At 59.6% G+C, this 25458-nt stretch overlaps 1 protein-coding gene across 1 annotated transcript in view; it reads left to right on the top strand.

The window, feature by feature from the left end:
• PLXNA1 (plexin A1) overlaps positions 1–25458 on the top strand; it is a 124546-nt gene that overhangs the window by 17772 nt on the left and 81316 nt on the right. Inside the window, exon 3 of the mRNA XM_075514506.1 lies at positions 4768–4950. Within this exon, the coding sequence (XP_075370621.1) occupies positions 4768–4950 (183 nt within the window). The remainder of the gene's footprint in view (positions 1–4767; positions 4951–25458) is intronic.

Raw genomic sequence — 25458 nt, 5'->3', positions numbered from 1 at the left:
GTCCTGGGATCGCTGCCTGCCGGCCAGCCTGCGTGAGTAGGTGGGTCTCGAGGTGCTCTTTGGGTCCTGCGGACGTGGCTCTTGCAGGGTGGAAGGATGCATGCCACGATGGGGTGGCTCCTGCTTTTGAATGGGTTGGGTTGGGGGGTGCCGCTCTCCCCCAAGCTGCCAAGCAGAGCCAGGAAAGGCCCGGCTGGATCATGAGTCAAGCCCTCAGCCCCTCGCTGTGCTGATCACAAGCCAAACCAGACCCCGTGGAGCATGTAACCTCTTTCTGGCAGGAATGTCTGTGACCCTAATAAAATGCAGCCACCTCTGGGGTGGGTTGTGGGATCTGTCACACAGATCTCTCGGTGATGAGGGCTGGCCAGAAAATAAAGGGCATGTTGTTCTTTTGTTTTTAAGGAGGCAGAATGTAATTGCTCGAGTCAGTAGTTGCTTGGGATTTATACTCCTTCCGTATGGAAAATGTCCCAGGAGCTCTTACTCAGCTCCTTCGTGGTGGCAAGGGGCTGAGGCTGGTCCATGCTGGAGGAGGCTTTGCTGGTGTCCCACTCCAGACCTCGAGCAACGCGGGGCCAAGGGATGCTCATGCCCCAGCGCTGCAGGGCAGCTCCGATCCTCCGGAGCCAGCGCCAGAGCCAGGAGGAGAGGCTGCCCGGCTTGGCAGCCAGCTCAGGAGATGTTAGTGGTTCCTCCCCGGTGCTGGCGAGCGGAGTGAATTCCTGTCTCCTCTTTCTCTCTCTCCCGTTCTGGGATCCAGCGATCGGGCAGCGGGAAGAGGAGCGATACCCCTCGTGCTGCCATGCTCAGACCCGTGCACGGGCTCGCGTGCACAGCAAAGGCACCTTCTCCTGTGCCGGCCTCGCTGCCTAAATCACTCCTGAGCCTGTCCAGAGGTTTTGCTGCTCGCGATGTTTCACTGAAGAAGGGCTTCGGTGTTGCGTCGCCCGGCTCTTTGCTGTCCGCGTGCAATGCAGGGACCGAGGTCCGTGTGCTCAGTGCGTCTCCCCAGCACGCCCGTCCCCCCGTTCGTGGGGGGCGAGGGTCTGGTGTAGCGGGGCTGGGAGAGGGCAGCAACTTGGAGCTGGAGTGGAGATGTTGCAGCAGGGAGCGATTCGGGGTTCCCGGAGTCCTCGTCCCCCAGGCTGGCAGCGTGGGCAGAGCCAGTGCCCAGAGCTGGCAGAACGTGGGCGGCAGCACCGCCCAAGGCAGAAAATGAGTTTAAAGTCCTTGGTGGGGCTCGCTGCCCAGCCTGCTGGCACAGGGCGACGGCTAGTGACAAACTGGCCCAAACTGGGCCGGGATAAGCCAAACCCTTCCCAGGGACAGCCAGAGAAATGCAGATGTTAAACTGTACTGCGCTGGGATTATTCCTGGGCAGCGATTAACGTGCAAAAAGCCTGGCATCCCAGCCTAGCACTCGGTACCTGCCTCCTGCAACCTCCTCCCTGGCTCTTCGTGTCCCCTGCATCCTCCATCGCAGCCCCTGGGGGGGCACAGGGGGATGGGGTCTGCCTGTAGTGGTGTTAACTGGCGAATTACCGGCTAATTAATAACGCTGAGCGGCGCGAGCCTCGCCTCTGCTGTCTGCTCCCTCATTGCTTTCGTAAGTGGGCTTGAAGGGAGGCAATGAGACAAGGCACATCAAGGAGACGGGCTGCTCCTGCTTGCTTGGTGCTGCGGGTCTGCTTTTGCGCCTGTGGCAAGCCGCTTCCCTGGGAAATCCGAGTTTCCTGACCCTGTTTTGGGGAGGCGGGTTAGTGCTGGGAGAGAGGAGAAGGCTGCAGTGCCGCGGAGGTGGGGGCCTGGAGTGCCTGGGGGCCGGGGGCAGCGGGGAGAGGTGCCAAAGGAAAGCAATGAAATAAAGCCAAAAGAGAAATAATAATAATAATAATAAATAAAAAATACCCCCAAGCCTCAAAACAAAGCAACCCCTCCTTGCAGCGGGCTGAGGCCATGCTCCCTGCAAGCACCCGTGCAAATGGGAGAGCGGGCAGAGCTCGACACCTCCTGCAGATCCCAGCATCTGCAAGCTGAAACGCTGCAAGGTCACTGGCCCTCGCGTGCCGTGGTGCGTGTCGGTCCCTGCCGGCACCGGCTGGGGGACAGCTGTCCCTCTGTCCTTCTGTCCTTCCGTCCCTCCGCCTCGCCTCCGCCAGGGATGTCGGTTGGTGCCATCACCCCTGTACCGCCGCCCTTGGCCCGACCTCGCTGTGCTGCCTGCCTGCGCTTCCCTAACGAGGCAGTTTGCTGTTAATGAGCTAATTGTCGGCGTAATTATTTATCGAGGTGGTGTCGGCATCGCGGCGGCGGGCGCTCCTCGCCGACCCGGAGCGCAGCTGTATTTGTCATTTCCCAGAGAGTTTGTTGAGACAAAGCAGAGAGGAGTAAACACCGTAAACATCTCTCCTCTTGCATATTCAGCAGCCGAGGGGTTGGGAAAGCTGCAGATTGAGTGCGGAGAGAGCAGAAACTGCGCCCAGGGGTTACTGGGGCTGAAATTCTTTCATGGCATTGCCCCTAACCCCTCTGCTGGGCTGGCGGCCGGGTGGAAGGTGCTGGGACGCTTTACTGGGGCAGAGGGGCTGTTGGAGCCAGAGAGTGGTTTTTCCCAGCAAAGCACCCGAAGGATCCCAGTTATCCGGATGGGAGCTGGGTATCGACTGGAGCGTCGCTCCCGTCTCGCTCCGTGGTTGGGAAGGTGATTTTCTCAGATCTGCTGTTTTAAAATGTCTAGCCTGGTGGTGCGGAGGAGGACGCTTAGTGCGTGTGCTGGCTGATGGGTAAGGGAGGGCGCTTGCAAGGCTGGGATTCAGAGGATGGGTGGAGAGGTCCTAATTGCGCTTCCCCCCTTTTCCCGTAGTTGCAGAGCATGTGGTGGCCACCTTCTTGTTTTGGGGATCCCCGCATCTCTCGCGCCTTGCTGTAGGAGTTCCCCCAGGTTAGGGAAGGACGAGCAAAGGTCAGGCGGGGAAGGGAGTCGATCTCTGGCTGTATACGAACTCAGGCACCCAGCAAAACCAGAAGTCAGAGTAACTGAGGAAGCAGCCCAGCATCCCCAGAGCGCCTGGGGAGGCCGAACGTGACCGGCTGGCGTCGTTCCCGGTCCTCACCCGCTGGAAGGCTTGCTCAGCACTGCGTCCGGGAGCGGGACCGCTGGCCTTGGGGCCGGCACAGCGGCACGGCGAGGAGGGCGAGCAGACTCGTTGTGGCTGCAAGTGCATTGCACCGGGGCACGGAAAAGTGCCGCGTTTTCCCTCTTCCCCGTGGGTGACTGCTGGTTGCTGGTGGGAGCTGGTCCAGGCTGACCCTCGCTTCCCGGGCTGTGGCGAGTGGGAATTGCGGAGCTATGTACTGCCCTTGCGTACGTGGAGCTCGGGAGCTCGGCGTTTTCCCATATGCTCCGTGCACATGCTGTATGGATTTAAAACCCCTTGGGGACTGGCATGCATTTGGAGGCCTCTGCTTGCCAAAAAACCTCTCTCCCCTTTAAATTCAAAGTTACATAAGGAACCTTGTGAAGCGGAAAAATCCCGTGGCCAGAGCAGGCTGTCTCCCCGTCGGCCGTGCCTGCCTTGCCGCCCTGACCTCCTGCACCCAGGCTCGCTGCCACCCTTGGGGATTTGGCCGGAGCCCCTCGGTGCCTGGGTCGAGCCGAGGGCTGCCGGGGGTGGATTTTGGTGGTGCTGTGTGACTGTGTGAGGCTGTTGCCTAGCGTGGGACCTCCGGGAGAGGTACCCGTGGCCAGGGTCTGTCGTTCTGCTCAGCAGGTCAGGGCAACGTGGCGGGGACGCTCGATGGAGGGGGTGGGTGCTGCGGAGCTGGTCCTGGTCCCGCTCCCCTGCCTGCATCCCGGCTTTCACGGGACAGGGTGCATCCTTCTGGCTTTGCCTTGCCCGTTGGCACGACCGTCCTTGCCAGAGGTCCCTGCTGTCGCAGCCCCCAGGGCAGAGAGGAGCCGGTGCAGCCCTGCCTCTGCCTCTCCCTGGGCAGAGCTTGCAAAAGCTTTTCCCAGACCCGCAGGCGAGTGCTGAACCGAGGAGGCAGCTGGCTGAGCCAGGCGCCTTGTCTGGGGCAAGGCAGCACGAAAAAAATGCGGGGATTTCCCGAAGACGTTCCTGCGGGAGGAGGAACAGGGCTGGCAGGTGGATAGCGCGTTTGCTGGAGGCTCTGCTATGCGGAGTGCGACTCTTTCAGGAGCCCTGACCCGTTTGTCTTGGCACGGCCTTGGCTGGGAAGTGTTTTGTCTCTGCGGGAAGGCTGGGGCGCAGGATTCAGCCCCTCCTGCCTTGCTGCCAAGCCCTTTTCTTTTTGAAGCTAGCGCCGGGGTGAGGAGGAGAGGGGGGTGTGTGCTGGGGAGCTCGTGCTGGCATCCCCCGTGTCTGAGGTGGCAGCGGCGGGGATGGAGCGGGGATGCTGTGCTGGCTCCCGCTGGGTTTGTAAGTGCTGCTCTGTAAGAGGCAGGGCACCGAGAGCCTTGGTCTTGGTCTGCAAAGCTTGTTCAGATGCAGAGAGGGGCTGCGCGCCTTGGATGTGTCCCAAGTGCCTTACGTCAGCGCGTAGGGAATTTTAGGGAAGCGTCGGCTCATCCCTTCCCTCGGCTGGTGAGGTGGGATGGCTGGGACAGGAGGGGCAAGGGGTGGGGCTGCCAAAGCTGCCGTAGCCGATGGGGTGGAGGTGGGAGATGGCTGATGGCCACCTGCGAGGTCCGGCATGTCGAGGCATTGGCAAAAAGCTCATCTCTCCTCTGCTTTCTTCCGACAGCCGCTGCAGATCGACGACAATTTCTGCGGCCAGGATTTTAACCAGCCGCTGGGCGGGACCGTCACCATCGAGGGGACCCCGCTCTTTGTGGATAAGGAGGATGGGATGACCTCGGTGGCTGCCTACGACTACAGAGGACAAACCGTCGTCTTTGCGGGCACGCGGAGCGGGAAGATCAAAAAGGTAGGAAAGCCCTCAGTGATGCTGATGGGGAGGGATGGCCGCTCGCCTCACCGGCCCTTTGGGGCTACAGGTAGGGCTGTGCCTCTGTCGTGGCATGACTTGATATATTGGGGGTAATGTGCAAAGGGCCAGCGAGGGGCAATTTCCCCTTGCTCGTCTCTGCCAACCAAATTTACAAAGCCTCTGTCTTTTGGGAGGGTTATAACCTAGGGAAGTTGAGTCCTGGCCGCGGGTGGATCAGAGCCCCCTCCCCTTGTGTCTCGGGGCAGGTGGCTTTGCCCTGTGGCTGCCACAGGGTCCGTATGGCTTTGCCATTGACCTGGGCGGAGGTGGGTGCCGATGGCTCCAGCCCGGCGCAGGGGAGACTTCTCTTCCCGTAACCCGCCACGGCACAAAAGGCTGCTTGTTGGTGGCAATTAGCAAATAGCTCCGTGCGTGCCTTTCTCTGCCTGCATCTCCACAGGGCACGGATTTCCTGTTATCATAACATCGTGCCTATAATTACAGCTGTACATGCCCTGTATAAACACAGCTTGCATTAACTGCATCCTCAGCTAGGGAAGGGCAGCACAAAGGTCCTGGTGTGGTCCCTGCCAGGGGCAGGAGGAGCAGGGCTTGGCTGGGGGGTCCAGCCCGTTGCTCTGTGGCTTGCGAGGTGCTGCAGCACCCCGTCGTGGGCACCGCACCCTGCATTTTTGGTGCTTCTCCTCATCTGTGCTGGTCAGGGTGCCCTGGAAGAGGCAGGGTGGCTTCCCTGGTAGGATTCAGGAGCAGGGTGCCATTGCGGGCGGTAGTCCCCGTACGTCCCTCTCGCCCTGCCCGTGTTCCTCCTGGACCCCTGACCTGCCCGCGCTCTGCCTATTAGCAGCGTGTTTAGGGGCGGGGGGGGGGAGACATGGGCAGCATGTGTTTTGGGGTGAGGGGCAGGACGCTGGTGGTCCTCTCCAGCCCCACATCCTCTGCTTGGCTTTCTGCAGTCCTCGGGGGGGGACCCGGCGGCGCCAGGGCTGAGCAGGGCCGCGAGGAGCTGACGGAGGCAGCTCGTCCTCCCTTCCGGATCGATGAGGGATCCGGAGGGACTGGTGTCGCGTTGCTGGCGGCTTCTCCTGCCGCTGGGCTCCAGATGGGAGGTTTTAAATGGGGATGGGAAGGAAGGAGCGTGCGGGAGGAGGGCTCACAAAGCCACAGGGACAGTGTTACACCTCTGGTTCCTTATTTACCTAGAGGGGCTGGCAGTTGCTTTTTACATGGCAGATTTGTTTTTTCCTCTCCCTCCTTTTTTCAGTTTTTCTCTGGTCTTTGCACTTTCGGAGTCACTTGCAAGCGGCGATCTAGGGTGGGTGCCTGGCTGGGGTGTGGGCTGCATGCTACAAAGTCATGGCTGAGGCCAGGACTTGGAGCCCAGGTGTGGTTTGAGCATCCTCCTCTCCTGCAGGGCTTTCCCCAGCTCTTTTTTTGCTGGTTTCTAAACTCGGTGCCCCAAAGAGCTGGTCTGGCTCTCTGGCCCTGCAGGGGATGAGGACACGGAGCAGGAGCTCCATGGGGAACGGAGAGGTGGGTCTCGGTCCTGTCCCAGCACTGGGATGCCGGGCAGGTTTTGTAGGCTCGTCCTGCCCGGAGCCCCCAAAACCCCTGGGGTCACAGAGCGTTCCGATGGCAGCATGGGAGCACTTTGCAGGCTCCGAGCCCTCTGCCACCAGGTTCCCCCCTCGTCCCCTGCTGTGACCTTGGAGTGGGCAGCCCAGCCTTTCTGCGGCAGCCCCTGCCCGGCCGGCCCGGCAAAGCGCTGCCTCAGCAGCTACCTGATCCTGCTGCCTGGCTGCCGGTGGGGCCGGCGGGAGGGGAGGGCTCCCCCCCGCCTGGGGGGCTGCGGACCTGTCCCCGAGTGGTGCCGCCGTGTGCCCAACCAGGGGATGGGACGCCCGGCCGGGGTACGGCAGAGCGTGGCCGAGGTGGCTCCCCCAGGCAGAGGGTACAGCAGGGGTGCAGCCCTCGGCAGCGGTCGCAATCCTTCTGGCGTCTCCTCTGGGGAGGGAGGGCTGCACCGACAGCTGGGTGCTCCCCTCCCCGTCCCCAGGAGCCCTGTAATGGATGCCGCTCTGCGGAGGGGGCACCGATCCCACCATCTGGGCCGGGGTAAGGTCAGGGCAGAGTCACCGCCGCGTCTGGATTTTCCTTGGATGGCAGCTTCCGTGCCCAGCATTTGTCCAGGCTGTTGCGTGCAGACAGAGCCTCCCTTTGTCCCCCCCCCCCAAAAAAGCCACGCGAGCCTCTGGCTGCCCCGCAGCCTCTCCCCAGCCCTGCCGCCAACAGTTGCCGCCACGAGGCCGGGGTGCTGGGCAGCACCTGCTGCTGCCGCAGCTGCAGGCAGACCCTAATTTCGGGGGGGTGGAAGGATATTGCAAGCAAGGTCAGATTTGCAAATCTGGCTGTGGGGCAGGGGCTGCGGTCTGGGGCGGGGAGGCACCGGGGGGGATGGAGATACGGGACTCCCGGGATGCTGAGCGGGTTGCGGCAGCGAAGCCCGTGGCAGCCCGCTCTCAGCTTGATCCCCGCGGGATTACCAGGCAGGCGGTTATCTTTGGCTGGCCCCGAGTTATGCGGAGAGGCCAGGCTTGGAAAGCCCTCGGCCCCGTGTGCTTGCTGTCCTCTGTGCCAGCAGTCATGGGATAGGGGGGTGCTCGGGGAATTCCTGCCGCTGCCCGGGTGAGCTATGCGGGGATGACTTCTCACGCTGCTGGGGCTGGCGGTGAGCCGCTTCCTCCGCGCTCCCGAGCTGGTGTGTCAGGGGCCCGGCCTTGCACCCTGCGGTCTGAGGGTGCTGCGGATGGGGAAGTGATACAGGGACGTGAGCCGTAAGCGTGCTTCCGCGGGGATGTCCGAGGGATATTTGCACACGGGAGGCGAGGCTTACTTCCTAATGCTTGGCTCTCTCCTGGAAACCACCTGTCCTCGCTTGACAGTCTTTTTATTGGGTGGTCGTTGTTTTGCCAGGGTTGTCTTTCCCGTTTTTCGGGTGGACGGACAGCTGTGTGCGTAACTGCAACGGGAGTGCTCAGCCACGTGCTGGAAAGGCACGTTTGACACCGTACCTGTAGTCGCCTCTTAACCTGTGTGTGCCAAGGACTCGATTTTGGGTGTGCTTGAAGTGTTGTACGGAGAGAGGGAAGAAGGACGGTGCTGGAGAGGGTGTGCTGATGGTGTGACCCCCTCCCAGTAACTGCACCGTGCTGGGCCGGCGGCTTGGAGATGGGGCAATGGGGCATCCTGGGAGGTGCAGCGCAGAGACCGGGCTGCCCTCGTTAGCTTGCCATCCGCTCCTCGTTATGCAAACAAGGCACTGCGTTAGGGCTCCGCTGAGCTCCAGTGTGGCCCTTGTGGGTTGACCCAGTTTTGGGTGCTGGCTGGTTATTTTTTTGGGGGGCTGAGCTGAGCTCCTCCCTCGAAGCAGCTGGTGGCTCCCTGCCCGCTGCCATCCCCTGGCTACCGCAGGGCAAGGAGGCTGCGAGCTGTCCATAGCCAGCACCGCCTGCGATCCAGGCGCTGGAGATCCCTAAGGCGGGCAACGGTCGTGGGACGGTGCAGCCAGCGCGCCCCAGCCAGGATAGCATCGGACTGCGCGTCCCTCGCAGCCGGCTGAGCTCTCATTTTTTTGGAGGATTATCTGGCTGCCCGGTCACCCCTGCAATCCGTGCGGCTCCCTGCCCTGTCCCGAAATCAACTGGCCTTGGGCGTGAATGCATCGGGACGCGTCTCCGTTGGGAATCTGCTCCCCCCCGGGGCTCACGCTTGCCGCAGCTTGTTTATTCTCTCCCACAGAAGGCACAGCTGAACTGGTCCCACGCCTGGCTTCTTTGGCTTCTCCACTTTAACAATAATAATAAATAAACTCTTCACGCTAAGTGGGTCATCCCCATCCCCACGCAACGGGATGCGGTGCTCCTGTCCTGGGGAGGGTTGAGGGGCTCCCCTGCAGCCCCCTGTCCTGCTGCGGCCAGGGAGATGGGATTGCTTCAGGGGGCCAGATTTGGCAGCCCGTGGAAGCACCCCCTTTGTGTCAGGCTGTCTTAAAGCTTGGGAGAAAGATGCTTCGGTGTATTCGCGACCCTTGGTGTGTGTCTGGGCAGTAGGACCTGAAAATAGGTGCTGTGGGGACGGGGAGCTGCTGACCGGGGGCTTTTTGGGAATTTCCCTGTTGCCTGCTGGCTCTCCTTCCCATAACGAAAGCCCCCATGTGTTAGCGTCTGGGGTACGAGGCATGACCCAGTTGCGGTCCACGTGAGCTGGAAGGAGAAGCCGTCGGGCTCCCTGCCTGCTCTGCCAGTCCCCATCCCTGCGGGTCCTTTCGCGTCACCCTCTGCTTAGCGCTCGGGGTAAGCGGCTCCGGCTCAAAAGGGCCCCTTTGTGTCTCAGCGCGTGAAATCCGGCTCCCGGAGGGCTCGGCCCCCCTCGTGACCCCGCTGCCGGCTACCCTACTTACTTCCTGCGCCTCGGCAGGCTTTTTTTGGGGGGGACAGGTTTGGGGTGTGAAGCCTGCCCCGGCCCCAGCGGTGCCAGCTGGCAACGCTTGAGGACTCCCTGAGCATCGACCCCATCGCAGCCCCTGGAAATCCTCTCCTGCCTGTGTTGCTGCCTCTCCCCAGCTGGCCGCCCGGCACAAGGGCCTTTTGTTCCTCCTGCCTCTTCCCTCTGCCCTCTCCCGCTCCGTCCCCATCCCATCCCCTGGGGACCCCTCGCCCCCTCCCCGTGACGCCCACAGCCCCCGTGGGCGCCTGCGCCCAGCCCCGGGAGGGAGATCTGCTCCTCGGAGCATGCGTCCGCACTTCTCCCCGATCAATGGCAATAATTTTATTGGCACGACAAGGTAGCTGACGGTTGCCAAAGTGAATCCATCAAATACCTCTCGGCGGCTCCCCGCCCCCTCGAGAGCTCTCGCCGGAGTCGTTAAGCTGTTTTAATCAAGGTGGAGGCTGGAGAGCTGGTGTGTTAAGTGGATGGGGTGGTGGGGAAGGGGCGGCGGAGCCTTCCCCGTCCCCCCCGCTCGTGGCGGGGAGCGCTCGGCCATCGCCCCGTTCCTGCTCGGCAGGAAGGGGCCCCGCTCGCCGGTGTCGGGCTTTGTTGAGCCGCCCCGGCTCCGAACAGGATGTCTCATTGTTGGAGGAAACAATTAGAAATTCATCGTGAACCGTTGGCCTCGGGGACTGGCCGGGGCGGCGGGGCCAGGGCTGCAGACAGCTGCCAGCTCCGTCCTCGAGTGACTCCTGGAGGGGGACGCCGCCGGGCTTGGGGCTCCTGCCTCGTGTGGGATGGACGGGGCCCAGCGTTTCCATGCCCTTGGCTCTCCAAGGGATGCTCTGGCCTGCTCGCACGGCCTCAGGGAGGGAGAGGAGGTGTCGGGGGGGCTCCATCCCCCCAAACCCCGCTCCCTCTCCCCCCCATGCCGCTGGGTTTTTTGACTAACAAGCCATAACCCTCTCTTTTTTTTCTTTTTTTCCCCCCCATCTGCTCTGCTCTCCATACAAAGCCAGCAGGTGAGCGAGGGCTGGAGCCTGGCGCCTGGCCAGCCGGGGAGGCGGCAGCAGCCAGCCCTGCTCCAACTTTCGCTGCCGAAAGCGCTGACAGTGCACGTCTCGCCTCTCCCCGGCTCCGGCGCCGGGTGCCTGCAGGCAACGCGCCGCCTAACCCCAATCCATCAGCCCGCTCCGGCTGCCACGGAGCCGCCGACGGGGAAGGCAGCGTCGCCACCGGGCTTTGCCGGTGTCGGGGCAAGGTGACTTTTGGGGAGCGGTACGTTGCAGAAGCTGGAGGAGGCTGAGGGACGGAGGTGGATCCCTAAGACCCCACGTCTTCAAAAAGGCTGCTGGGTGCGAACCTGACTTCTGTCATCGCCCCGAAAAAGGGGTTTGAGGGCAAAAAGCCTCTTGGCAGCCCCCTGAGCTGGCTCGTGCTGCCCCGTGGGGCGTGATCAGGAGCTGCCAGGTCTGTACCAACCAAACGCGGCGGCATCACCTTCGCAGCCGGTCCCTGCAGACCGTCCCGTGCCCCGGCAGGGGCTGCCACCCTGGAAATAGGGTGGAAATAGGGCTGGAAAAGGAAAAAGCAGGAGCCTGTGGGTTTGTGCCTGCGTGCTGTCGCTGGTCCTGCCCCTGTCGTTGCGGGGCTGTGCAAGGCAGCAGTGGCCGTGGCTCAGCAGCGCTGGGAGAGCGAGGCAGAAGAGCGATGCTTTGGGGTTGTTGGTGGGGACCCTGAGCCCCCCTAAAGCTCTGGGCGAGAGTCATTGGGGGCCTGCGATAGGAAAAGGGGTGCGTGGACTTTGCCCATTGCTGGGGACGCGCGGCGCCAGCAGCGAGCACTGGGTTTTCCCTCCTGGCCGGTGGGGTTGGTTTGGTTGGTGAAGCACGAAGCTGCTGAGCGTTTTCTTCTGCATCTCTCTGCCCCCGAATGCGGGGCTGTGACCCCTATTCTGCTGGGAAGAGCAGGACTCTTGCTTTGGACCTCGCCTCTGGCTGGGGACCTCTGCGGTGGCCCCATGGGGACAGGGCAGGGCGCAAAGCCACCCCATTGAGATGGAAATGAGCTGGGAGGCCCCAGCTCTGTTGGGTCCCTCCTGTTGGAGCCATTGTGCCTATTCACAGGCTTGAACACTGACTAATTTTGGCTTTTCAGGTGGGAGAATAGCCCTGGCCTCCCACCAAAGGCAGCAGAGAAGAAGGGAGGAGAAGGAAGCCCTGCGGCTCATCAAGAAGGCAGCGGTTTGGGAGGCAGGGGCCGTGGGTACGCGCGAGTGGGAAGGGGCGGTGCTGGTGTCCTGCCTCGCCTTTGTGCAGCCCCGTTAGCCCCATTAATGGTGCCTGAGGAATTTGCCCTGAGCCCGTGGCCTGCTGGAGGAGGGAAGATGCTGGAGGAGGCAGATGCATGCCCAGCAGAGGCCAAGCTGGTTTCGATGTTGGCTGGGTCTCCGCCTGTCCCAGCACCGCCTCGGGTAGAGACGTGACAGCGGGGAAGGTCAGCCGTCCCCAGTCCCCATGGGCTGACCCCCCCGGTCCTCCCCTCCAGACGGGGAGGAAAATCCGTCATAGATCAAGAGCGAGGTAGAGGTGCGGTACGGCGCTTGGGGATGCAGGACGCGGACTCCAGCCGTCCCTTGGTGGCTGCTGGAGCCTGTCATCCATCTCCCAGGCTTGGATACACGCGGGGGTCATTTGTCTCCGCTGCGGGTCCAGGTGGGGATGGCTCTCAGCTCCAGGCCACTCAGAAGAGCTGCCGTTTGGCCTCCGTTGTCCCCTGCACTTGTTAATTATGGGCTTTTCTGAAATGGAGCAGGGGAACGGATGCTAATTGCAGGCTGGTACTGACAGGGAAGGCAGCAGGAAGGTGTCCTGCGGGTTCGGCATTGTGGGGTGAAATTCGGAGGTGGAGGAGCTGGGGCGGGCGCTGGGTGGTGGAAAGGGTGCAGACCCCTGGGACTGTGCCCCTGTTTCTCCCAGGGGCTGACCTGTGGGGTGGCGGGGTGTGGGACAGGAGTTACACCCCATCCCGTCGAGTACCCCAGAAGCACCCGGGCTGGGACCGGAGTGCTCAGCCTCCATCTTGCCTGGGTAATACTTAGCCTGCGCGATACAGGGCAGACAAACCCGGGGATCAGGGCTGTGCTGGTAATCCTGCCGTGCCTCGCGGATGAGCAAATACCTGGGAGCTCTGCTCGTCGAAGGGCGGCAGAGCTGGAGCCGCGGCACTGGAGTTTAGACGTGCCACCCAGCTAAGGAAAGGGGTGTCCCAGGCTTGGGGGTGTGCGTGCTAATCCTGGCTTAGGCCACCACACGAAGGATGACGCTTAGCATTTTACATGATGGCGCTTCATGGGGAGATGAGTTTGAGGGGTTCTTGCTTTAACCCCTGGACTGGACGCCGTTGCGCGGCTGAGGGTGGATTGGAGCAGGCTGGTGGGCAGAGCCGAGGTGGTGTAGCGGGACAGAGCATCTCAGGCAGGGCAGGAGGGACGTCAGAGCCCCGAGTCCATGGCATGGACTGCAGGTACCGCATCCGCTTTTCCTTCCCTTTCTACCCAGAATGGAACCGTTTCCCCTTCTTACTTTTTTCCTCTATTTTGCCTTTCTCTTTTCTCTCTCTTCCCCCACCAGTGCTCGAAATAGCTCCGGCTGCTGCACACCAGCCTCACGTTCTTCCTCTCCTGCCCTTTGGGTGGGTCCTTGAGGTTCCCGTATCTCACCTCAGAGGAACTGTGTTGAAGGGCTTTGCACTGAATAAACCTCCCTGCATGCCCCCCAGCTGCTTCCAAGCTGGGAAATTTCCCCATAACCCCCTCTCTCCCTTTCCTTAGCATTGCAATTGGGTCGAGGCCGGAGGGTGAGAGTGGGGCTGCAGGGCGAAGCAGTGGGGGATGTGACGGGCAGGGGAAGTGCCATCGCCCGGGGTTTGGTGCTGGATTTTGGGGCCCCCGGGTGCTGTCCCTGGGTGGCCCGTGCTGTACCAGAGCCGATCCTGGCACCTCCCCGCTCTTTGTGCGCCCGTGGACCAGCCGCCGGCACGAAACCTCCCCGTGGCAGCGAGAGCAATTGTCTACATGGGAAGCAATAGTGGGAAAGTTTTATTTAATGGATGCTTAGTTCTTTTAATGCCATTTAGCAGCTGGAGAGAAGGAAGAGAGCCAGCGCTGTGTGACAAGCCATCTCTCTGCAGACCGGGGACGGGACGTGGCGGTGGGGAGCATCCCTACGGTCTCGCGGAGAAAGGCAGGATAATCTGATAGCGCTTTAATTGTGCCACGCTTCGTGCTCTTGAGGGCAGCATTGGTTGGTTGCTCTGTGCCGGGACAGGTCTGGCACGGCTGGGGCACGCGGGGAGGGGATGCGGGGAGGGGTGGTGGCGGCAGAGCCGGTGCTGGGGGAAGAAGCATCTCTCTCCTGCCGTAATCCCCGTACGGGCGAAGGAAACGACGCCGGGCTGAAAAAGCCCGCGTGGTTTTTATTAGCTACAACCCTAATGATGTATTTTGAATTGCTCTCCTGTGTGGATAAAAATTACCAGACCTTGAACAAAGGGGGGAAAAAAAAAAAAGTCTCCCTGACCTTGAAGCTGTTCGTTCACTCGTCTTCATTTCATTCCCCTCGGCTGGGGATGCGGGTCAGTTTTGGGTGCTATTTATAGTCCGCTTCACTCCACGGTTTTCTTTACAAAGCAAAAGGTTGTCACCTTGTTTCTGATACTGCAGAGAGGAGCTGCTCAAGGGAAAAGGAAGAATAAATGAGAAATTTTTCAGAGTGTTCCTGTACACGGCAAAGCTTTGTAATCTGGAAAGATCAAAAAGCCCCGGACTGCCGCGCCGAGCTCCTCGTGCGGACGTAGCCGGGGTCCGTGCTGCCCGGAGGGGTACGGGATGACGCTCTGCCGTGCCGGCCAGTGGCTGCTGGGACCGGTCGGAGCCTTTGTCCGCTCCAAAACGGTGATGCTTTCCCTTCCCGGGTTGCTTGGCTTGCCTCTCCATATCTGGCACGGTTGGCTTGGATTGAAACAGCATGTTAGCTTACTTCTTCCCTTCTCCCTCCCCTGTGAAGGAAGCCACGGCTGCGCTTCCCACCTTCGCCGGAGCCGCCCACCCGGAGGAGTCCCGCTGCCGAAATGGCATCGCCCGCCTGCGCCTGCATCCCCTCCTCTGGCCCCGTCCCTGACTGACAGACTCGTTGAAACAACAAATGTTGCTGTAATTTAATTTTCAGGCAAACAATAGTCCGGGGACAATGTTAAATTCATGAAACTGGCTTAATGTGATGAAATTTAATGAAGCAATTTGTGTGCTAGCGTGGCTGTGCGCGGCTCCGGGGTGGTGGGGATGCCGCTCATCCCGCCGGCGGTCCCTCTTTGGGGACGAGCCAGGGAAAGGTCGATGCTCTGGGGGAGAGGGGGGGTTGTCCTGCTGCTCCCCAGGCTCTGCGTGCTCTTGGGGTGCAGCTTTCCCGTCCTGCTCCCCACTGCTGCTGCGGTGCGGGCTGAGAGCCGGTGGGTCCAAGCTCTGTGGTTTGGCCGGGAAGGGAAGGGTTAATGAGAGTGTTTGGGGGCGGGAGGGGGCTTGCTCTCTGCAGGCTCTGCCTTCCCTGGTCCTTTTCTCCAGTTGCCTGGAGCCCTGGGAAGGTCCCTTCACCCCCCCAGCCCCCTTAGTGGGGAGGGGGGGTGGTGGTGTCCCTGCTGGGGGGGGCCTTTTGCTGAGGGCAGGGCCAGGGAATTTGCCCCCCAGGTCTGGGCACCAGAGGAGGGTTTGGCAATGGAGGGGTCCAGGCAGAGGGCTCCTGGCCATCCTGCTGCTGATCTCCAGCTGCTCCTGGAGACCTCTGGTCCCCGCTGGTCCCAGGGATGCTGCTTGGCAAGAGCAGGCAGAGGAGCCATTTCCTTGTGCTGGATCTGCATCCTGGAGGGCTTCTCCTCGGGGGTGAGGAGACCCGTGCAAACACGCTCTCCTCCCCCAGCCCCTGCTTTGGGGTGCTGATCGAAGCCTCAAATGCCGTAGCACCCCATCTCCCGTGCATGCGGCGCCGACTTTTCCCGACAGCGATTGCCTCCGGGGCCACCCTGGGTTGCAGTATCCACGGGGCTGCTAACTGGGGCGGTTCCCTTTGCAGCAAGAGTTAGGAGCGATGCTGCGCTGGGGGAACACAGGTTTGTTTTTGGAGGGTTACGGTTCACAAAGCAGGTGAGAAGAGGCAGTTTGGAGGGCCAAGAGCCCGGCTGCTTGCTCCAGGGATGGATTGGATTTGCACCACCCCATCAGCATCCCTGGGGCACCCTGGCACCAGTAACACGTAGGCTTCTGCTGTCCTAGGAGAGGTTTCCCTGCCTTTTTTTTTGTTTTTTTTTTCCCCTTCGGTGACTGACAGACCCCCGTAGATCTTAATTATGTGCCGGCATCCCCAGAACAAACCTGGTACTGCCGTAGCTGGAGCCTTAACGCTGGCGATGCTGCTCGCTGGGTCAGGCGGCTGCAGGGGTAAGGGGCTTCCTTGCTTTTTTGGGGACAACTTGGTGTCCTTGTGGGATGCGACGGACCTGTGGAGCTGCGTGGGTGGGAGCTGGGGCAGTGGAGAATGAAGGGATGATGTTAAACGTACGTGTGGATGATGTCGGTGTGGCTGTTCTCCGGTGGAGCTTGGGGAGGAGAGAGCTGGAGACACATGGATGCCGTCTCCTTCGGGGTGGGAAACGGGACCTCTGGTCCCGTTTCCCACCCCGAAGGAGACGGCATCCATGTGTCTTTAGCAGGGCTTTTCTCACTTGCAGAAGTTCTCCCCGGTCCTCTCGCATCCTTCCAATCCTCCCAGCGTCAACCCCTGCCAAAACCTGAGCTCCGCCAAACCCGTGTCACTGGTGATGCTCTTCCCAACCAGGACTTAAAGCTATATTTTCACTGAAAGATGCAGCAAAATCCTTCTGAGGGTGGATTTTGGGCTCAGCAGGGGTGCTCGTGGCCAAGCTTGAGGTCTGTAGAGCAGTTTGCAGTCCTGGAAGCTGTGAAGGCAGCAGGTCCGCTGCTATCAGAGGCTGGGTCAGTGCCTGGCTGTTCCCTGGCTCCCCTGGCTTTTTGCTTTCAGTTGACGATGGTCAAAAATGAACTGGCAGCTGTTGAGCAAAATGCGACTGAAAAAATTCACGGAGGAAAAATATGATGCAGTTTTGATGTGTGTGTGTGTATATATATGTGTATGTATTTATTTTTATTTAAAAGCTTCCAAAAATAGGTCTGCGTCTTGGCCAGTGTGACTGCATCTGTAATTAGCTATGGCAAACGGGTGTCTTAGTACGCAGAAAGGCTCCGCGGCCCCGATGAGGAGGTCGGGACGCAGGACCTCGGGGGTGGCAGGCACGGCTGGAGGGCTGGGGGGTGCGGGCGGTGGGTGCCCCCGGTGCCCTCTGTACCAGCAGCTTTCGTGGCCGAGGGAGGGGAGCAGCCTCTGCCCCCCGGGATGGAGATGCTGGATGGGGTTGGGCTCACCGCTGTGGTGCTTGGTTTCCTGGGGGGGGGGGGTGATGCATGTGGTGTTTTTTGTGAGAAATGAGCAAAGTCCTTTAAAAAGACCCAAAAACTGCACCTCGCCTGCGTGGCCTGTGCCAGCTGATTCCCACCCCGCGCGAGGGATGGGAACTTCCCAAATTGAATTCTCCGTTTATTTCCCCAGGGTTTCTCGGTGTTACTCTCCCTCTCTTTCTGGTATGTTTATGAGTCTCGAGGGATCTGTTTTTACGCTCAACGTTTAAAATTAAAGATGTGTTTCTCTTCTAGCAGGTGAGATAAACACTCCCTGTCTCAGCTGGGGGTTTTCTTCCTGCCTCTCCTTCCCCCCCGAATCTGCTGGTGGGAAAGTGCGAGCCTGCGGCTGGAGCAAACAACCTGGGAACGGGATGCCTGGGCTCCGCTCCCAGCGGGATGAGTTGGCTCCGATGCCGCAGGGAAGCGGGGTGGCCGGGCTCTCAGTTGTGTGAGCTTTGGCTTCTTTCTCCGGTGGCTTCTCATTTTAAGTGGGCAAAAGTTGCTCCCCTTTGGCGTGGGGATGGAGGAGGAGGGAATGGGGGGGGGGGGAGAAACGTGCTTGCTCGAGCTTCAAAGTGCGGTTCATCTCTGTGACTAAGGGCACGCTGTGTGACGACGCGGTACCGCCGCTCATCTGCGGGAGAGCTCCTTAAATTGCGGTAATTCGGTTGTATGGCAGCGTCAGTGATTCTGGCCAGAGGCTGTGAGGGGGCTGGCACAGCCGGGATGGCACCTACTGCCTGCCATGCCTGCGTGGTGTGCTGCTGCTGCTGCTGCTCGAGGCGCGCTGCTGCTGCTGCTGCTGCTGCTGCTGCTGCTGCTGCTCGACATGTGCTCCTCGGGGTGCCTCGAGTGCATCCCTCTGCGTCTCGTCCCCCCTTCAGCCACTGATCCCAGAGGTGGAGAGCAACAGCATCCAGCCAGCTTAAGGAGAGGTGGGGAGCCATGGAGGGGCTTCCTCTGTGCTCCTTCACAGAGTCCAGCATCACGGCTTGCCTTCCCCTCCGCAGCCTCATCCTTTCAGGCTGCAGTCGGCGATGCCTTTCTGCCCGATGCCTGCTTGCCCGGGCTACTGAAACAAGACCTGGGCTTCATTTTGGAAATGGAAGCAATTAAAGAACATGCACGCAGCTCCGGTCCTCCCCGACACCGTATCTGCCCAGGTGGCTTTTGGTGCCCTGCTCCTGGGATGGGAGCATCTCCGCTCACCTCTGCTCGGCTTCGTTTCCACCCTCCTCCCGTGTGCCGCCGTGCTTGCGTGAGCATCCTCACCGCCGTGCTGCGAAAGCCTCGGCTATAAACCCGGCCCAAATCCCCGAGAACATTATTTTTCGGCTGAGGCTTGGCCCAGCGTGCGTTTCTGAGTCAGTGCCGGAGGTGGTACGACGTACCTGCGGAGCGGGGTGTTTTTGCAAGCATCTAGTGAGCTCCGAGTCTTGCTCTCGGTGTCCCTGCCGCCGGCGGCAGCTCTCGCCGGCCAAGGCTGTTGAGTCAAAACTGTTGTTTCTGACCCCCCCTAACCTCCCTAATTCTGTTTACGCTCGTGAGCAGGGAGAAACAGAGAGAGGTCGAGCGATTTTTTAATGGCTTGCGAGTTTCTGGTGATGTTTTTCATCAGGAAAATGATAGTTGTATAGAAGCAATTAATTGGAGGAAAAGTTTATGGTAATAAATGTCAAGAATGTTTCAAGGAGGGTTTGGATGAAATACATTTTTTTTTTTTAAAGCCTCCCAGCAAAAACAAAAACCTTGCCCTATTTTGAACCTTGCCAAAGAGAAACAACTTCAAAACTTCAATTTTCTTTTTTTTTGGGGGTGTGTGTGTGCGTGTGTAATGTTCAAGTTCTCTTTTTTTTTTTTTTCCCCTCAGCCTGGTCTCGTTAAACAAAAGCATGTGTTTCCTTGGCCCCGTTCCCGAGAGGCAGCTCTGCCGGAGCGGAGGGCAGGGGCTGCGGAGGTGACGGCCGCGCAAGTCCAGGCAAGTCCTGGTTTTTGGCAGGAGCTGGAGTCGTCCTTTTTTTGGCGAGGAGGGGACGACCGCGGTCGGTTCCCTTCTCCTGCCTGCGCCTCCCGTTTCTCCTCCATGCCATCTGCGGAGGGCAACGCCTGCAGCCAAAAGGAGGAGCGAGCTATAGGCGTGCACGGAGTACTTTGATATCCTGGGGCAGAAGGTGATAAAGGGAAGAATTAATGCTTCAGAGTGATGTTAGCGCCTTGGCTGCCTCTCCCCACGTAGCCATCGTCTGCGGCTCGTGGGCTGCTGGTAACCCTCCTGCGCCTTTTGCTCCCTAGAGCAAGTGAGGGTTTGGGAAGGTTGGCATGAAAAAAAAGACGTTTCATGGGGGAGATGATTTCCTAGGGGGGACGTCTGTCTCCGTGCACGGCCTGAAGCATCCCTGGGATGCTGCGGCTGCGTGAATCTGGCTCGCAGCTCTGCTCACCCCAGCGCGGCCGAGCCCTGTTGCGCGCCGCCTTCCAGCCGCAGCCGTACCTTCGGCCCCAGCTGCGGGGCTCGGCACTGGTGTGTTTTTCATAAAGGCTCTTAATCACATACAGGATGTTTCTGTTTGTTCAAGCAATGAAATCACACAAACAACCCACCCCCAGTTTGGCTTTCGCAGAGCATCAGCTGCTCGACCCAAGTCCTAGGCAGAGCCCGAGCAATCCTCCCCTCTCCTCCTCCGGCTCTCGACCCGGCAGCGCGGCGAGAGCACGGCTTTCATGTTGTGGACATGCCCTGGAAAGCCGCCCGGCACCGGGACGGGATTAGATGAGGGCTGGGAGCCGGGGCTGACTCATCGCTGGAGCTCGCGCTTGGCCCAGGCGGCGGCAGCGTCTCGCAGGAGCGCGCGGGGAGGCTCGGGGACCTTGAGCCGGGACCAGCCCTGCCTCGTGGTGGGGGCTGGGCTGCGGGCAGGCTCCCTGCGAGTGGCGATGCCGGCCCAGGCCCTCTCCTACAAAGAGCGTGGTGGTTTTTTGGTGGGTTGCAGGCACCCGGCTCGTTCCCGGGTGCTGGGGTTGTGTGTTTTTTGCGTTACCCCGAGCACCCAGCCCCGGATGGGGACGTTGCAGACCCGCCACTGCGTCGTCGTCTTTTGCTTCGGGCTTTGGGGTAATAAGCTGAAGGAGAGCAGGAATGCGTCAGGATGGATCAAAATAAGAAAAAAAACCCTGACTTTTCTCGCCCCTGTTGCACGCATCGGTCCCATTGCTGCCGTTTCCATGGCAAAGCAGCGGGCCCGTAACCCAGCCCGCCCCGTGCTCCTCGCCGTTTGGAGGAGCAAAAATCCTCGGAGACGATGAGAATAATTTAACAAGCCATTAAAGAGAGCGGGGGAAAACACCGGAGGAGCTGGAGCAGGGTCGGGGCCGGGGCGCGGGGAGGCAGGGCTGGTTTTTGGCAGGGAGCGGGTCACGTTGGCAGCCTGCTCGCCTTGCCTTAGATGTGTTATGAAGTTTTGGAGGTTGCTTGAAAAGTGTCTGGGGAGCGGTGGCGAGCCAAGCGGGCCGCGGGCCAGCTCGCAGCTAAACATGTTGTTGTGTAAAATTGCAGTCAATTAATTTAAGACCTGCCAATTTCAACTGCAGAGCGCTAGGAGGTTCTGTCAAGTTTTCAATGGGATAAAAAAGGGGGAAGGGGGGATTAGTTTTTGGCACTTGGAAGGGCAAATAGCGATGCTCTGCCCGATCCTGCAAAGCACCTCCTCCTCTCTCTGCTCCTTGTGGTTGCGGTAAGCTCGCCGCCACTGATGTTAAAAGTCCTTTTGGTGTGTGCCGTCGGGGCCGAGACGGCCGAAGGACGGCAGCCAGAGCCCGGCGAGGTGCTGATGGCCATGTCAGAGCCTGGGGAGGCACCGGCTGTGGGGAGATGACCCAGCCCCCTTTGGCTTTGCAGTGCTCCTCCTCCATAGCCCCGTGGGGAGCATCCCCTCTGCGGCATCCCGAGCGGATGCCAGAGCTGGAAGAGCAGAGCTGAGCAAACACCACAGCCACAGCCCGGCTCAGCGAGGCGATGGCCTCAGGATAGACCCTGATCGGGATAGATCAGTCGGGATAGACCCTGATCGTTTATTGCTTATCAGCTTTTCCTGGGCAGCCTGATGTGGTTTGTCCATGGGGATAAAAAACCAGGACAGCCCAGAGCTGCGGTAACAAGAGGCCTGATGGGTAGGAAGGGATCAAAGCCGGTGTTAAACGGGTGAAGCCGAATCCCCCCTGTGCAGTCAGTGTTGTCCTTCTCCCTGGGTGGAGGTGAACGGGCAGCGGGTTTAGTTGCTGTTATATCCCCCTTGCTGCAATAAGTTTGGTCTTCCCCAAACTTATCCGATCTTGCAAGACTGGCCTGATCCTTGGCACGTTGAGCAGTGCGCTGGCTGTCTGCAGTGGAGGAGGAGCTGGAAAACGCTCAGCGCGAGCCCAAGAGATGCCCCACGTCCCCTGTGCACAGCCCCGGCGGTCAGAGCGATCGTTCACGATGGGGCGCGTAGGCTGGTACCCACCATGCGAGAAGACGGCCTGCCCCGGAGAGCCGGCGGCCGCGTGGGCGTGGTGGCTGAACCCCCAAAAGGCTCATCCCCCCCTTCCCTGGTGCAGCAGCGTGGTGCTGCTCTGCTCAGAGCCCCCCTCTCTGGCTGTGCCCCCCTGCCAGCCGCTCCCTGCGCCCGGCGTCCTCTCGTGCCGCGGGAGCGCAGCACCTCCGGTAAGGGGACCCTGGCTGGAAGCTCCGGCTGGTGTTTCGCTGTGTTTGCAGCAGCCTTCCTCAGAAACGTATTTCCTGGGTTCTGGAGAGCGCGTGTTTGTACGGGCGTCTGCAAGCTGGCTTCTTCTTGACTTCCCCCCCCCCCCCCCCCGCCTTATTTTTTTCATGTTTTACAACTTAATGAAAGTTCTGAGAAAGTGCAGCTCTGCTTGTGAGTAAGAGTCATGAGACTGGTGGGGCAAGCCGGCTTCGGCTGTTTCCCTTGGGCCGCCCGCAGCCAGCGGTGGGACTGAGCTCCTTTTCGGGGCTGCTTCTGCTGGGGACTTGTGCCTCTCTGGCTGTGCCTCGGCTCTCCCTCGTCCTTATCCCAGATTGCCTTTCCATCTCCAAAACCACCGTAGCTTAGATTTACACACTCACGTGCACGTCCTTTCCGCTGTCTCATCCCTGGGCTTTTGCCGTAGCCCCTGCCACCGCAGCCCTGCGTCCCCAGGACACCCTCTCCAACCGCTGTTGCTTTCTAATGTGCCACCGAAGGGTACAAAACCGCCTCTCCCAGGCTCCTGGGGCTCTGAGCCAGCTGCGTACCCCGCCGCGTCCCGGTGTTTTGTGCTTTTCTGTGCAAGGGCTTTGCTCCGGCTTCAGCGCTCGCGTGTGCGCTGGAGCTGCTGCGTGTCCCCGTGGGGCTGCAGAGCTGCTGCTCCTCGGTGCTGGGAGGAGAAGGGATTTGGAGAGAGGTACCTCGAGAGCCGGGCTCTGCCGCGTAGGCACTGCCGTCTGCGGGCTTCCCCAGAATACGTTTAGGGTAATTTCCTCCTGCTTTGCTGGGAGCTTGTTAATATTTCACTGGGACACGGGGGCAGCCTGCAAAGCCCGTGCTTCAAAGGAGGGCAGCTTTCAGGGTTAGCTTTCGGTTTCCCCAGCTTTTGCTCTAACTCGTTCTGTGGTTTTAAAAATAGGTAACAAACCACCCAGCAGGTGAGAAAGCCCAGCAGGCTGGCCGTCGCCTCGCTGAGCCGGCTCGTGGCTGTGGTGTTTGCTCAGCTCTGCTCTTCCTGCTCTGGCATTTGGGGAAAAAACCCCATAAATTCACTATAGTTAAGGGAGAAGGACTATGTGGGTGCCTTGGGAGCCTGCTTGGGTTTGAAATGGCTGGGAGAGATCCGGCGCAGCCCGGCTGTGTCCTCCTGCCGCCAGCCCGGCACTTGGGCAGGGCTCGCAGGTGGGCTGGGGTGGGTTTCCGTTCCCGGCAAGGAGCTTTTTGGGAATGACTTTTGGGGGTTTTTGGGGAATTACATTTGCCTGATCCTGGACTCCACAAGTCAGAGCAGGATTGGCCCTCCAGGAGCAATAACAGAAGAATTACTGCATTGCATGGGCGTCTTTATATGTTTTTTAAACCATGCCTCCTAATTATAAATAATGGCTGCGATATGAGATATGATTATGATGGATGGTGATTCTGTATTCCGTGTGCATTAGCGGCTTTAACCTTGCCGGGGTAATTATATCTCATTTCAAATTCTGATACTATTTATTTGAGGTAGGGGACTGGGAATTTAATTTCTACTGCTTTGTCTTTTAGTATTATTATTATTTGAAAAGGATACCTTTGCAAAATTGTTTTTTAATCATTCCCTCCAGTTGGCAGCCCCAGTTCATTAATATTTTCGGGGCCCGCGCGGGGTTGTTTTGGAGATGTTTGTAAAGGTAGATGTTTTGGGGGAACGTGAAGCTGAGGGCCAATGTGTAGGAGAGGAGCTTCTCCTTCGAGACACGTCTGTGCATCCCCCTGACTTCGGTCTTCCCAAAGCAGCTATATCTTTGGCCTTTTGCTGCTCTTGACCGTCGTGTCTCTGCCAGCCTGGGCTCCCTCCGTGCACCAGGTCTCCGGGGGGTGCGGGCAGGAGCAGGCAGGGCTGAGCCATCGTCCTGCCCGCCCCTCTCACCGTCTTTGACGGCACGTTTAATTAAAAACCGCATCAACCCGAAGATTGCGCACGTGGCCCTTAATCAGTTTGAAGTCTCTGTGAGAATAAAGTAATTATACTACTCGTTTGGTTACAGTAATTAAAACTTTAATTAACATCATTTCCCACCCCTTGGCCTCCCTCTACAGATATTGAGGCGTGCGATGGGTGCCTGCCAGGGTTGCATCTCGGGATAAAGCTGTTTATCCGGGGGCTGTCTGCCCGTCCCCATCTCCGCTTCCTCCAGCATCGGGCCGGTGAGGTCCGACCGCGCTTGCTGCTTGCCCGTCTCTCGCCGGGCTGCTGGGTGCCAGCCTGCATCCCCGCCTGGGAGCGGCTCCTTGCCCACGGTGCTGGCAAGTCGCGGCGCGTGGCGGCTTCACTTGAGGTCCCCTGGCAGCGGCGGGGATGGTGGGGAGGGTGGCAGGTCTTCCTCAAAGATCTTCCGAGCACTTGGCTTTGAACGCGGCGTGTGCTCTGGTCTGGTCTTAGCAAGAGCTGGGCTTTCAGGGAGCAGCCCCATGTGCCCAGGAGTCCTTTATTTAGAATTGGCCGGGCTCTGTGTTTCCCATCACACGGACCTGCAAGAGCTGGGGTTACAGCAATTTGTGGCCGGGTGCTGTCGCACCTGGAAAGCTCCGGGGGGGCTCCAGCCCCCCTGCACCCCAGTTTACGTCCCGCGTGAGCCCTGCGGTCGCCGTTGTGCTCTGCGTTAGCTGACGGGACACGGTGCTCCCCGACAGCCTAAAGAAGGGATGGATTGCTGCCTGGAGAAGCGGGGTGGGGAGTTCTGCGTCGGTGCCAAAGGAAATCCGTGCCGTGTAAAACCTGAGCTCTTAAATATCTCGAGCAGCATCCTTGGGGAAAGCAATCTCTATATTTAAATCTTCTCAATCTCTCCTTCGAAATTGCTCCTATCCACAGACTGAAGAGCCTAATTTTCATCCTGGTTTTGAACGGAGAGCCCACTGCAGAGAAGTGGTTTTCATCACTCCAAGATCTGCGTGGTGGGGAGCTGCGGCCCCATAGGTTTCCCCGGCTTTACAGAGACGCGGAGAGGGCTGTAGCGTAGCCAGGGATGTGGCTCTCGGGGTTGGAGATGCTGTAGGAGGGCCAGAGGTTCAGGGTGTGGGAACGAAGCCTGAAATGCAAACAAAAGGTGAGAGCGGGGAATTTTAGCAAGCACGTCGAGAGCTCAAGGTGGAGCGAGCGAGAGGGTCTGAGTATATTTGAAGCAAAATATTTGCAGGCGCTCTCCATCGCGCTGAGCCCGAAGCCAGGCTTAGCTGGCTGTTATCGCCGGGAATGCGGAGCGTGGTGCGGTGGGAGATTTCTCCTCTAATCTTGGAGGTGCTTATGTTTGGAGCAGGGACTGTTTTGGGAGGAAAGGCAGAGCCTGGAGTTTTGGTTGCAGCGTGTCAATAGCGGAGATGTTGATCTAAAAAGAAAAAAAGAAAAAAAAAAAAAAGCGTGGCTGTAACTTTCCACCTCCTCCTGATGCCACGGGTTACGTTTGCGTGAAGTACCTCACGCGATGTATGATTTTGTCGTTGAATTTGTAAGAGATTCTGCGTGTCCAGTCCTGCTGCCTGTGCTGGGTGTTAATATTTAATGTTGTCACTATGCCCTGCGATATTTAGACCCTGATCGTTTATTGCTTATCAGCTTTTCCTGGGCAGCCTGATGTGATTTGTCCAGGGAGATAAAAAACCAGGACAGCCCAGAGCTGCGGTAACAAGAGGCCTGATGGGTAGGAAGGGATCAAAGCCGGTGTTAAACGGGTGAAGCCGAATCCCCCCTGT

The sequence above is a fragment of the Mycteria americana genome, chromosome 11 (genome assembly GCF_035582795.1).
Source record: "Mycteria americana isolate JAX WOST 10 ecotype Jacksonville Zoo and Gardens chromosome 11, USCA_MyAme_1.0, whole genome shotgun sequence".
NCBI classification, from domain to species: domain Eukaryota; kingdom Metazoa; phylum Chordata; class Aves; order Ciconiiformes; family Ciconiidae; genus Mycteria; species Mycteria americana.
The sequence above is the reverse complement of the archived record's forward strand: the minus strand, read 5'-3'. Positions and strand labels throughout refer to the sequence as shown.